Below are 13810 nucleotides of genomic sequence, written 5' to 3'. Positions count from 1 at the left end.
AAAATTCTTGGGACTTACAAAGCACCCCGAGAAGTTGTGTTTTTCAGCCATAAATTCAAAATTCCAATCATTATCTAGCATTTGCTGCCAATGGGATTTGTGACCAGTGGCAAACAATTTTCTTCTTCTGAGTTTCAATTTCATCCTCTACATAATACGGGAAATACTGCCTGTTCTACCTTCTTCATGAAGTGCAAGGTACTGACTGTCTTCAGCACAGTATAAAGTCAAGAATACCAAACTGGCCATCAGGAAACAACTCTAGTTCCAACTATAAGAATACACAGATGTGAGGCTGAACCAATCACAACTTCTCTAGAGGCCGTTTTCTCCAGAGTACAAGTCCTTCATTATAAAAATGGTCAGCTGTATGAACAGGTCATGAAGACTCCCACAATTTCTTATGTTATCAACAGGCCAGTAGGTGATGATTATTAGTTTGGTCAACTCCTGTCATCTCCTTTTGCCCCTCAGCTTCCCCATTTTCAAACAGGGGAAAGACTTCTTACTGCTTCACTCACCACACAGGGTTGATGTCTGAGACAAGTTATAAAATGCATGTGGGGCTTCCCTGGTGGTGCAGTGGTTAAGAGTCCGCCTGCCAATGCAGGGGACATGGATTTGAGCCCTGGTCCAGGAAGATCCCACATGCCACGGAGCAACTAAGCACATGCGCCACAACTACTGAGCCTGTGCTCTAGAGCCTGCAAGCCACAACTACTGAGTCTGTGCGCCACAACTACCAAAGCCCACGTGCCTAGAGCCTGTGCTCCGCAACAAGAGAAGCCACCGCAATGGGAAGCCCGCACACCGCAATGAAGAGTAGCCCCTGCTCGACGCAACTAGAGAAAAGCCCACGAGCAGCAACGAAGACCCAACACAGCCAAAAATAAATAAATAGATAAATAAAGTTTTTAAAAAAGGAAAAGAAAATGCATGTGGAAGCATTTCAAAATCTCTTCCATATTTTTAAGATGTTGCTATCTCCTAGACCCTCAGTACTCATTCCAATGGAGACGTAGGGCTGGGGTAAAGAGCAATGGCTGTTCATTTCCTCATAAAGTCCAGCCAAGAGAATCAGAGGAAGTGAGGGGGAAAGAGGTCGTGTTCCAGGTGGTATGGGTCCACAGGCCGAGTGGGTCTAATAGCGTTTGGAAATAGGCTGGCTACATGCATCCTGAGCATTCCAAGTCCTTGTCCAAAGCAGATACTGCAGACTGTCATTTATTATAGAATCCCACTAAGTTTTCCCCCTAGATAGAAGAGTTACATCATAACTCTCCATAAGCTACATCCTAGCTATTTGAGCAGAAAGAATGGAATGCATGCAAGTTCCACAAAGGTATTTTACCCTCTGCTCCAAGTGCTAATAACTTAGAGACTCTGCTTTCATGTATAAGCAAGTCTTTGTTAACTGTCCTGCAATCACAAGCAGAGTGGCCCTCTTGAAGTCTTAGAGTTGATTTAACTTTTACAAGGCTGTTAATGGAAAACAATAGGCCCTGGACCTTGAAATAAAGCCACAGCCAAGGGAAATACAATAAAAATTAATGCTGAGAATTTATAATCGATGACAAGATCCTGATGTTTAACATCCCATCCAAATCATTCCTTCTCTCCTCACCAAAATCTGTTTTATTATTCTCCAGTCATTTATTTCCTTCCATATTTTATTACACAAAAAATTGCTTACCTCAAAAATGAGTTGTATTATATATCTTTTTAAAATGGGTAAATTCAATTTAGTTTTGTTTTTAAACTTTTACAATATGTCTTAAAATAACTAGAGAAACCCTGGAGGGTACCAGAGTCAATGCTGGGAGTTATTGCTCTCAGGTAACATGCACCCACCTAACTAAAATGTTAGATTTCATGTTAGCTTAACATGAAAACCATCTGTGGTTTCAAACTTGTGGGTACCACAGCTGCTGCTCAGCGCTCACTAAGGAACCCTTTCCCATACTGAGCAAGTAACGAACCCAAAAGATTGATATTAATTAGACACCAGGAAATAAAGCCAAGATAAAAACTTGTCATGAGTTTACCATAAATGTGACTTGGATTTTAAATCTCAACTCTTTTAAAACAATGAATCTAATCAGAAGTTTACTGTCTTAATATTCTACTTTACTGAAGACTCTTGCAGCTCAAACTGTCCATGCAATCATGATTTAATATAAAAATCAGTGTCACGAGGAATAACATTTAACACATTTTGATTTCATGAGGCTTCTTTATAGCACTAACAGCACTGCATTCTCCAAGACAGTGCTTCAGTGTGGGTAGAGCACACTACAAAACTAAATGAGTGCATGCACTCAAAAGGCCAGGCGGCCAGGTCCTAGCAGCTGCTGCAGGAAAAGGCTGAGCTCGACATTTCCATTGTCAGACATTTGGGGTCTTTAGACCAGGGTCTTTAGCCTCTTCCTGAGTTAAATTCCTCATGACATTAAATCTATGAGTCTTTTCATTGCTTCCATTAACAGTGATGCTGAACTTCAGTAGAAAATGGTGGGTAAGGGCCCTAGGTGGGACAGACTTAGGCTTCAACTCTGGAGCTGCTTCTAAGATAAGACCTCAGGTGCACTATTTACTCTCTCTATAAGATGGAGATAATGGCATTAACCCTCACAGGCTTCTTAAGAAAATTAAGGGAAATCATGCCTATACAGTGATGGCATAGAGTCTGGTACACAGTGTTTAATATGTGATAGTTACTGTTTTTAAGTTAATTGAACATTGTTTTTTTGGCCATGCCACATGGACTGCAAGATCTTAGTTCCTAGACTGGGGATTGAACCTGGGTCCTTGGCAGTGAAAGCACTGAGTTCTAAACACTGGGCCACCAGGGAATTCCCAAGTTAATCGAACATTAACTGGAATATATTTTCAAAAGCAATTAATTTTTTTGTAAAAATAAAAAGAATTTATTCATGGGTTTCTACAGAATAATTATGTTAGCCATTATTTCTTTTTAAGCTCCTAGTTTAAAAGCACTAATTTCTCTATAGAAACACCTGTGCAAAAAAAAAATTGTTTTAATGTTGGTATTTTCTCAAATTAGAATTGAAAAAACATAGACTCCCTAGACCAATAACCACACTTACATATAACAAATTTTCTGAATAACACATAAAGATTAAGAGCTGAACATGTAGTTAAGAAAAATCACTTTCTATTACTACTCAGAACTTAATTTTTAAAAATAAGTTATAGAATTTGGGGGACGATTTTTTCAAAATATCACAGATATCATAAAACTGTTTGACAACAAATGTGATATACAACTAATTATCTATAATAAAAACCATAGCAATATTTCATAATAACCATAATTCTAAACTGGAGAATGATTTTAATACTTGATAAAACAATGCTTCAACACTCTGCTACAAGAGATCTGGGGGTTAAAGTTGATCCATTTCAGTTCCTACCCAAGGGGGCTTACTTGGGGGAATTCTGTAAGTAGGTTGATGCCTGGGTCTCAAGGAGGTTACCCAGGAACAGTAACATTTGCGGAGATTTGCAGAGTGCCTCAAACAAAACAGAGGAAAACGTTGCAAGCCCTGAATGGCCCACAAAACACAATGCATGATCGTGTTTTTTAAGTCTCCTATAAAACTTCACCCCGTTCTCTTTCTCTCCAGTGCTTTTTTCATCATTCATATGAATTAACCACTAAAACCAGAATTACAAAAAGTGTGTTCGTTTCCTGTCTAAAAAGGGATGGTTGATAATTTATATGGAAATGTGCTTTATCTGTAGGAAAAACATAAAAATAACTCACATAAAATATAATATAATGTATATATTTCTCCTGCTCTTGGATCCTCATTTTACACAGTTCTAGCTGCATTGTTTGTAAAATTTGACCTAGATCCACCACTCATACTTGGAAAATACTTAAAGGAAACTATTCAATCTAAGAAGTTGATACTCTGCTCCTCTGGTGAGAATCAAGAATACTTAGAGCTGAAAGAGATTTTTAAACTCATTTATGAATTTCTCTGCCTTGATTTCTCACCCCCTCCTACCTCCCATTTTAAAGCCAAGATTTATTAACCTGGGCCAGTCACAAAGCTTGGGACACAGTCGGGAGGTCTGGACTCCCATTCCAATTCCCTTTCCAGTACCTTACACAATCCACAAAAGGTTCTGTTTAAACCATTAATAAAAATTCTTCTAAAAAATGAGAAGGACACAAAGTCTATTAAATCCCTGTTCTGTTGTTCTAATTCCCACTTATCAGAATAAGGGGATGACTCTCAAAGTTTGCAATTATAATTAAGGTACTGATGATTCTCAAGGTAAAATAAATAGTAAACTACTGAAAATCACTCTATAAAAGATAAGGAAATATGTATTAGTTCCTTTAAATTTCTTAAGAACCCTAGAAGTAAATGCTATTATTCCCATTTCACAGAGAAAGCAAATAAAGTACCTAAAGGTCATACTTTTAAGAAAGAGGTAGTTCTGGGGTTGAAGCTTAAATCTGTCCTATCTGGGGCCCTTAACCACCATAAATTGAAGTAAATTTTAAAGAGTTCAGAACAGTGGCTCCCAACCAAGTAGTGGTGCCAGCTTTTGGGGGCATTTGGAAGTGTGTGTCACAATAATCAGGTGCTCCTGACATGTAGTGTCTGGGGCCCAGGGATGTTAAACATCCTGCAATACGCTGAACAGTTTCTCACAATAACAAAAAGTATCACTACCAAATGCCAAACAGCATCCCCTTTAAGAAGCAATGGTTTACTATAATGGAAAAGAATATGAAAAAGATTAATCACTTTGCTGTAAACCTGAAACTAACACAACATTGTAAATCAACTATACTTCAATTTAAAAAAAAAAGAAAAAAAGCAACAGTTTAGAAGAATAAAAGATTAACCTACTATAACAGTGTATCAAATGAAACAGGGGCTATCTGGGACACCTCCAAGTGATTCCTCCAATAATCTCTACTCTGATGTTACAGTGAGTAGTTCCCTTGCTTCTGGCATGGATTAGAAACAAATGCTGTCTAAAGTTATTTAATGTTCCCAAGTTTTCTCCAGCTATGAAAACATCTGAGAAGCTTACTGGGACCAAATATAAATAAAATGCAGAACTGCTTCACATAGTTTTACATTCAAATTTGACCAAGAGTTGGAAGAGAAATGTTTTGTAATTTTCCATGCATTCACAATCACATGTATGGAAAATGTTCCTTAAAGGAAAACTTACTTGCATCTGAAAGAAAACCTAATAACCAAAATCTATGCTGTAAATATGTAAACCGATTTGTTTAGCAGCTTAGAGATGGGAAAGATTGGACTAGATTGGCATGGCCCAATATGAGGTATGAGAAGCCCTGAGAGTCCAGAGCAATTATGTTTTGAAGATCTGTAGTTTGTCTATGGAAATGCTTCAATTTTGCGTTTTCACACTAATGACAATTAAAACCAAAAAAAAAAGTAAAAGATGTACACTTTAAATTACACTTTAAATTACTGGGATGACCACCTTATAATCAAATACTATCCTGCAATTTTAGCAGTCAAGTTTATATTTGTATTTACAATCACACTGCCGCCCAATGGTTCTGAGATAAAGAGAAAATAAAAGAGGTAGATTTAATATGTAAATGTGCTTTCAAGCCAAATAAAAACCAAAAGCTGGTGTATTGTGCTATAGGACTAAAAGTTTCATGATTGTTACGAGAGACCCAGTGGGAGAAGTGAATCATCACAAGGCAACTGTAGCAAAGGCAAGCTGACCTTACCAGACCCCCCTGCATCCCAATCAGGGCCATATTCACTGTACAAGTATGAATGTTGTCAATTTGCATTTGGCTAGAGTTTTATCATTTTATTCATAATTAACTTTTACATTTATTTTGGTATTACAGTTGCATAAATGCTATGATTAAATTATACCTACTCTTAAGAATTCCTCATTTAACTCACATTAAAATGAGAGAAAGTCAATACTAGGTATGGCAGATATCTGGAACTTCTGGATGCACTCACATCACTTTCTTTGGGGAATTCCCCTCCCCCCCCCCCCACTGACATATCACACTATGCGTTACCTGCCCCAACAAAGTAGTGAGACAACCCTATTCTTCCCAACACAATGACTGGCCCAGAGGAGGCAAGTGATGCAAGCAAGGCCAAATAATTTTGAGAGGGCTGATATGGATAAGAAGGTACTTTTCAAACATTAGAAATTTAAGACCCACATAAACTTGCCAAGAAGAAACTTTTCCAGCTCATGAAGAAGTCTACCGGAGAATAAAGCCAATGCAGCATAGGGCCAAAAGGACAGATGGAGGGAGGAAGAGTGGGAGGGAGGGAGGGAGGGAGGGAAGGAAGGAAGGAAGGAAGGAAGGAAGGAAGGAAGGAAGGAAGGAAGGAAGGAAGGAAGGGAGGGAGGGAGGGAGGGAGGGAGGGAGGGAGGGAGGGAGGGAGGGAGGAAGGAAGGAAGGAAGGAAGACACACGGACTAGATAAACATACAGACAAAAAGAATGTTGACAAGATTATTTCACACCCAAACCAATCTCCAGGAACGTCAATCATGTGAGTTAATTATGTACGAGTTCAAGTTGAGTTTTTGTCACTTGTGACCAAAAGCTTTTTAACTAAGATACTGGGGATCAATAAGAATGTCTTTCTTGGGCTTCCCTGGTGACGCAGTGGTTGAGAGTCCGCCTGCCGATGCAGGGGACACGGGTTCGTGCCCCGGTCCGGAAAGATCCCACATGCCGCGCAGCGGCTGGGCCCGTGAGCCATGGCCGCTGAGCCTGCGCTCCGCAACGGGAGAGGTCACAACAGTGAGAGGCCCGAGCAAAAAAAAAAAAAAAAAAAAATTTGAAAGACACTGAACTACATGATTTCCTCCAACTCTAAAGTTCAAAGATCCTGTGTGTGTGTTTTAATTATTTCATCAGCTTAAAAAATCAGGATCTGTATATGTACAGCTGATTCACTTTGTTATAAAGCAGAAACTAACACACCACTGTAAAGCAATTATACTCCAATAAAGATGTTAAAAAGAAAAAAAAATCAGCTTTTCTCTTCTTATGACCTCAGTATACTTATTATTACAAAATATAATAAGTAACAAAATTATTCAGAGAAGACAATTTGCAAAATGTTAATCTTACTTTACAATTCAGAATCAAGAGAAAGGTCTCAAAGAACACAGAAGCTAACAATGGCACCTAAGACTTCATAAAGCATGTTCACTACAAACTACAAATGGGGCACGTGGATATCTGTATCTCCATATATATGGCTTTTTTAAAGCTTTTTAGAATATTCATCAGAATGACTCTTATGAACTTAACACTCAGTTTTCTTTACCTGCCTTAAATATTTAGTTGGCAATAAGTATAAATTCCTACCAGTTAGAGAATATGAATAAAGCACTCACACCATGAAAAAAACTATGATTCAAAATAAAATGAGAATACCAAGTCGGTAAATAAGATTACAGAACTAAATATCAAATGAATGACTCAAGTGGAAAGACTTTCTTCAGTTTTTATTCTTATGTTGTAATTCACAGGCACTTTTTTTTTTTTTTTTTACTGAGAACCTGATTTAACAGATATTTCCAAGGCCACATCAATCAGTTATAACATTGCTCAACTGAATCTACATCTGTCCAGCTAAAGTAATCTCATAAGAAGTCCTGCAAAGTCAGTAGCTAGTCTGCATTCTAAACTCAAAAATTAGTCATTTTCAACCCTCCAATATCAATCAACTCAGTGATTTATTTAACTGCCCTGCAGTCCTTACCAAAGGCTTTTATCCTAAGATGAGTTTTTATCCTACAATTAGCCCTGAGAACAAAGAAAAAGATCTAACTCAACACAACAGTTACAGGTTTAATAAACTGTTAGTTTGAAAAATATTTGGGGGACAAACTAATAAACACCAAGCACTTTTTTTTAAGCCTTTTCAAGTATGAAAGAACTCTTTTCCAAGCATTATTAAAATGTAGCAGGAAGTTCAATCAGTTTTAAGTTAATTCACATTTTCAAATATAGAGGAAGGGAAGCAACTTAGTAAGACATACTACTCTCTGTAATCAGATAAGGGTGAAGGTACAAACTTTACCCATACAATTTGAAAGTACTTTCAAATATTTTAAAAGAAATGATATCAGAGACCAGACTCAAGTCATTTCTTTAGGTGGAACTATTTAAAAAGGAAATTTTGTTGTACAACATAATCAAAATGCTAAAAACTGCTCATCTTTAGGTACTGAAGACGATATTAAGAAAATATTGGCAATTCCAATAGATCTTCAGATCACAAACTGAAAAAAAAAGCTACTGAATTGTACCACAAGCCTATTTAAGTGTTATACTAAGCAAATAGATTTATTTTGAATGACTAATTGCAATGCATTAGTTGTACCACAGTTTTAGGAATCATGATCTTGTATTGGGGGCTTTAAAAATGGAACTGAATATGAAACCTTGAGAACACTAGTGATAGTAGAGCAATGAGAAACATCATTTCAGGGGCTCATACGGATTCTTCCAGATTCAATCCTATCCAAATTCAATCCACATGAGTACTTTTAGGGCACTAAAAGGTATCTTCAAGCTGGCTATAAGGACCCTGGTTATAAGCAATACAAGGATAAAAGGACATTATTACACCAGAATTACCATAATGAAAATATTAGAAATAATATCAAAGCCAGACTGAGTCAATACCCACAGGATTTTATTATCTTCAACACTAGTGACTGCTTAACAAAATATGCTTAACAAAACATGTCTGAAAATTGTGAGTTTATATTCCTATATGATCATAGAAACAATCATTTTTAAGATTGAATAGCAATATTTATTTTACACCTATCATCTGACTTTAAGATAATATCTTGCAAAAAAAGTTACAGCTTTTAGAGATGAGAAAAAAATAAGAAAAGACAGAAAGAAAGAAAGAAAGAAAGAAAGAAAGAAAGAAAGAAAGAAAGAAAGAAGAAAGAAAAGAAAGAAAGAAAGAAAAGAGAGAGAAAGAAAGAAAGAGAGAAAGAAAGAAAGAATCCCAAACTCAGGACCTGGAACATCAACTAATTCACCACAGCTTTGCAGTGTCAAATAAAAGGTCTATCATAGAAAACTACATGCGAGTGTAAAACTTCTGTTTCTGGACTTTGATCCAAGTGGTCATAAAAAGTTGTCCTCACTTAGTATCTCCTATTTCCAGTATATGCCAAATATTCTCAAGCTTTTGTCTAGTACAAAAACAGCAATAAAAAGTCAATCATATTACCCCTACAATTCTAAATGATCTAAAACATCGTGCACAATCACAGAGCTGATTAGTAACTAATGAAAGGTAAGTTATTCTAATAAGCTGTCAAGAATAACAACAGCTGTTAAAGTGGTATTAGCACCAGAAAGGCTTCATCTGTGAATGCACAAGCATTAAAGCCCTTAATGAACGCAGCATCTCAAACTCGTAGGACTGCAAAGTTTTCTATGATAGCAAGGGTGGAGGTTTTCCATAGGTTTTAGTTACTAGTCTCCAAGTAATTTTTATGCCTATAGATTATGTTACGAATCGTTCAACTGACACTCTCAAAATTCACTTAAACAGGTTTTGATTGCTGAAAAGCATCTATTTGTGTGCTGCAAGCTATAGCTTTTAAGGAGGTGCTTAGCTCTGTATTTGAAGATAATTATAGGAAACAATGTAATACAGCAGCAATAATTGCTTTCAAGGTCAACCAAAATTCACAGGTGTTTAAATGAGAATTTAGTGCCAGAACCTTCCTTCTATTCAGTGACTACTATTGAGTGCAGACCATTCAGTCTGGGGAGAGAATAGAGAAGCATGCATGAATGTCAAACAACAATTAAATCAAATAAGGTAGAAATAGTTCTATCAATGAGACTGTTTACAGGCACAGATGGCCAATCTCAGTGAATTCAAATTTATTTAAAATCTTAAAACTCGCCAAACGCCTCTACAGAGCTATTCTGTTGCATGGGTTTCCTGAATCACATACAGTATTCATTTTTTACATTGTGTAACAAAAGGGAAAAAAGCAAAGTAATGTGATCTTCTTGTTAAAGCAAACAAACAAACAAACGACTTACCTGTAAAGTTAAGGTGTCTGTAATAAGATTTGACCACAACCATGTGAATCACACCGTGTTCAGCAGGTTGGCCTTTTTATAATCAACTAGTGCCCAATCTCTGATTCTTATTTTAAGTTTCCAGTTAATGCCATCAAATATAAGCCCAAACTGGAATACTGTTTCTTGAAAAACCTCTGGCTACGCATAAGACTTAGATTATATTCTTCACACTGACAACTTTCAGCGCCTTGTAACTCCTAAAATTGAGGGCCTGCCCTACTCTTGAATGTCTTACACTTTCATTTTCCGGCTTACACTCAGCATAAACTCTTCTCTCAAGATTGTATACACACACATATATATCACAGAAAGGGCTCAGCCTCTTGTCAACATCAACTGTAATATAAAAACCCTAACTGAAGGTCTAAACTTTACACTAAGCAGTGTACTTTTGAGAACTGCGATTTTAATCGTATGTTACTTGGGAAAAAAAGTAATGTGAAAAGAAATGTAACTTAACTCACTCAATTTATTTTCCAAAAAAAAGTAACTCAAAGTTTTGGCAGGCTCTCAAAGTGAAGTGTTTTTACGTATGAGTTAAAACCTACCGCCAAACAATCCCAAGTTTATGTCTTTAAAAGGGGGGGGGGGGAGACAAAGGACATTTACTCTGATTTTAAAATAAGTAATTTTGTTCTTTCTTAATAATCTGCCTGAAGAACATCTCTAAAGAACATCCCCCTACACATTTAAAATATCAGCCCAGTTCTCCTGCCCATTCTCCATTCTATGCGCTATATAGTTCATTAAGGGCGGAAGAGTGGAAGTGTGCAAGGGTGAAAGCAAACCGGGGACAGATGGCCTACGAGGAGGTGACCTCTAAAAACTGTTGGCTCCCAGAAATCGATACTTCCAGACCTAGATGGTCTTAGTGCCTCACCCCAAACTCGCAGAAAAGTCCTCTTCGAAAAGAAACCACTTTCCATTCAGGGTTTATCCTCTGGTCGCTCCAGATTTAGGATTTTGATAGAAGGCGAAAGCGGCGAACAGGATTTTAAAAGGAGGGCGGAGTAATTAAACAGAAGAGATAAGATTTGCGCCGAAGCCACCGCCTCTTATTAAAAACCTCCGAAAGTGATCAAATCGACACCAACTCCGAACGTTCGTTAGAAGACGTAGAGTTAAAAAGAGCCCCATCTAAGACCTCAAAGTATTACATCCACGGGAAAGTAAAGGAAGACAAAAATCTCATAGAGCCCATTTTCAGTGAAGCGTCGCCCGCCGGTGTGACCCGGGTGCCACCCCCCAGCACCCGGCCCCCACCGCGCCCCCGGGGAAAGTGGGAAAGACGGGGAGATGCTGAAGGAAGTACCTTGTTTTGTCCCCAAAAGGCAACATAGCAAACGTGATGAGTTGGAGGTGCAGATCAGGCGGCCTCGACGGACCCTGGACTCCAGGAGGCGCCGGGGGCCGACGACGTGCCCAGGTGAGGCCGGTAACTCGAAGCCGGCTCCCCTACCGCCCCCGCGGTCGCGCCACCGCCCGCGGCCGCCCGTTCGCCCCGCGCTGCACCGGCCCCTGGCTGGGAACGCCCGGCCGAGTCGCAGCGGTGCGCCGGCGAGTGGGAGCCCAGCGCCCAGCCCCGGCCGGCCCTTTCACCATCACCGCCCCGCGTGCGTCTCCCTCCCGGCGAGGCGGCCAGCGTCAGCTGCCCGAAGGCCGCTGCCGGGAGCCGGCGACGGCGAGGTTCGGGCCCCTTCTCCAAAGGGGTGCGTCTGGGAGTCAGCCCGAGTCCGAGCGCAGCAGCCTCGCCCGCGCCCCGGCTTCGCACCAACTCCTCCGGCTTCGGGGCACCAGCCTGCCACGCACTCTCCGTTCCACCCTCCTAGCCCCTCGGCTTCAGCCTCAATTCCTCTCTAAGTCTCCCGCGAACGTTTCCCACGCGCGCCCCGACTGCTCGCTGCGCAGCCGCCTCCCAAAGGACAGGACCCCGCCTCCCAAAGGACATGCTCCCTCCTCCCCGCCCTCCGCAGCAGGCGCCCCAGCGCTTGGCTCCGGACCAGGAAGAGCTGGCCTCTGGGGTCGCCTCGGGCCGCGGGACCTGTCACCCGCCGGGGTCCGCTCACGGCCGCGCCTCCCCACCGCCCTTTGTGTGCACGCCACGAACCCCTCCGCGGAGCCCGTTCGGCGGCGCCGCCTTGCGCGCAAAAGCGAAGGAAAAGGGGAGCGCGAAACAACCAGGGGACTGGAAGGGGGCAAAAGGCGACAGCACTCACTTTGGGAAGGTTCCGGCATGTTGCTGCCTTTGGGCTTCTTCGTGGTCTCGCCCCTACCCTGGCTTCCCCGCCCCGCCAGGGCCGGGGCGAAGAGAGACGGGGGAGGAGTGGAGCCACAGGGAACGCGTTGGAAATGGTGCTTCCGGAGCTGCAGGGAAGGGGCTTAAAAACTGTTTTGGTTTCGCTAAGGATTTTTAGGGGAACAAGGAGGCTAGAGAAGGGCTACAGGAAGGCCTGTGAGCGCTGATATATGAAAATAATCTTGCTCCCAGGGAATACCGGGGCTGCCAGCGTGTGTGTGTGTGTGTGTGTGTGTGTGTGTGTGTGGCGGGGGGGGAGTCGGCACGTTCATTTTTGTATTTGAACTTTGTGAGCAAGTTGGATCGAATCCGACGGTTTTTCGACTGTACTGGCCTTAAAGTCGAGGTCTCTACACCGTAACAGGATCATGGCCCTACTTCAAAAGCAAAGGGCCTGAGAGTGGAGACGGTTTAATGGTTAACGAAGGGGAAAATTCAATAGGGGAGAGAGATCAGCCCCAGGTCACGCTCCAGGCCCCGGCAGGGTCTTCCGTGGGTCCTCTTCTTACCTGGTGCCTTTCCTAACAAAGTAAGAGAAGGTAAAGTCCCAGTGATCGTCCAGCCACGCTTCGACCGAGTCCTGGTCCCACTGCTGCTGCGGCCGCGCGGAGCCGGGGCCGCTCCGCTCCATGATCGGCGCGGCGCGTCTCTGCGGCTTGCTGGTGCTGGTTTTCCACCCCAGCTGGGGTCCCTCCCTTGGAGGAGCTGGACTCTGCCTCGAGACCCTCCCCGTTCGCCCTGCTCCAGTCCGGCCGGCTTTCGGCGAAGCTGCTCAGGCACCGGGCCACCCTCCTGCCGTGCCCCGCCTCTCCCGGTCCTCACCGCTCCCAGGTGTGGCGGGGTGCAGCAGCCCCGCGCTTTCCCTGGGGTCTGGCTGAGACTGGCTCTCGCAGTCTCTCCAGTCCCAAGATTCCGAGGCGGCCGCGGCGGCGACTGGCGAGCTCTCCGGAAGCCTAATGGCCAGGACTAGAAGGAAGCCAAGGCGGCCGCTGGGGTGCGCTGTGTGCCGAGCCGGCTCCAGAGGAGCGCGCAAAGGTGACTCTGGGTGTGTTCGCTGGGCGTCCCACTCTAGGAAAGGGAAGGTCGCGCTGTGGAGAACCATCCCAAGCCCAGAGAGCGGTAGCTGGGGTTATTTTCGCGCGAAAATGAGAGGTGGTGGTAGCCCGGGCACTTTTCCTCAGGCCTGGGAGAACAATGACTGTCCCGCCTCGCTTTCCACCAGCCCAGCGCATGGGTCTCGGAGGAGCGGGGACGCACCTTCCTCGGAGCTCCACCAGCGCAGTGGCTCAAAGCGCCCCAGCCAAGGACCACTCCTGGGTAAGGAGAGTTGGGGCGTGTGTCACCTCAATAGATTTGCAGGTCCTG

General features: G+C 42.3%; 1 protein-coding gene across 3 annotated transcripts in view; it reads right to left on the bottom strand.

The window, feature by feature from the left end:
• The window catches only part of PDE5A (phosphodiesterase 5A), a 142544-nt gene extending 129136 nt beyond the window's left edge, over positions 1 to 13408 (bottom strand). Inside the window, exon 1 of one of the 3 annotated variants that reach the window (XM_067735194.1) lies at positions 12955 to 13408. In XM_067735194.1, coding sequence (XP_067591295.1) covers positions 12955 to 13076 — 122 coding nt within the window. In that variant the 5' untranslated portion in view covers positions 13077 to 13408. Of the gene's footprint in view, positions 1 to 11461; positions 11701 to 12365; positions 12618 to 12954 lie in introns of those variants that run through there. The other 2 variants (XM_067735196.1, XM_067735195.1) reach the window with 2 other exon arrangements.
• Between the last annotated feature and the right edge of the window lie 402 nt (positions 13409 to 13810).

Source organism: Pseudorca crassidens, chromosome 4 (genome assembly GCF_039906515.1).
Source record: "Pseudorca crassidens isolate mPseCra1 chromosome 4, mPseCra1.hap1, whole genome shotgun sequence".
NCBI lineage: Eukaryota > Metazoa > Chordata > Mammalia > Artiodactyla > Delphinidae > Pseudorca > Pseudorca crassidens.
Note: the sequence above shows the minus strand (reverse complement) of the source record. Positions and strands in the feature narration are given on the sequence as shown.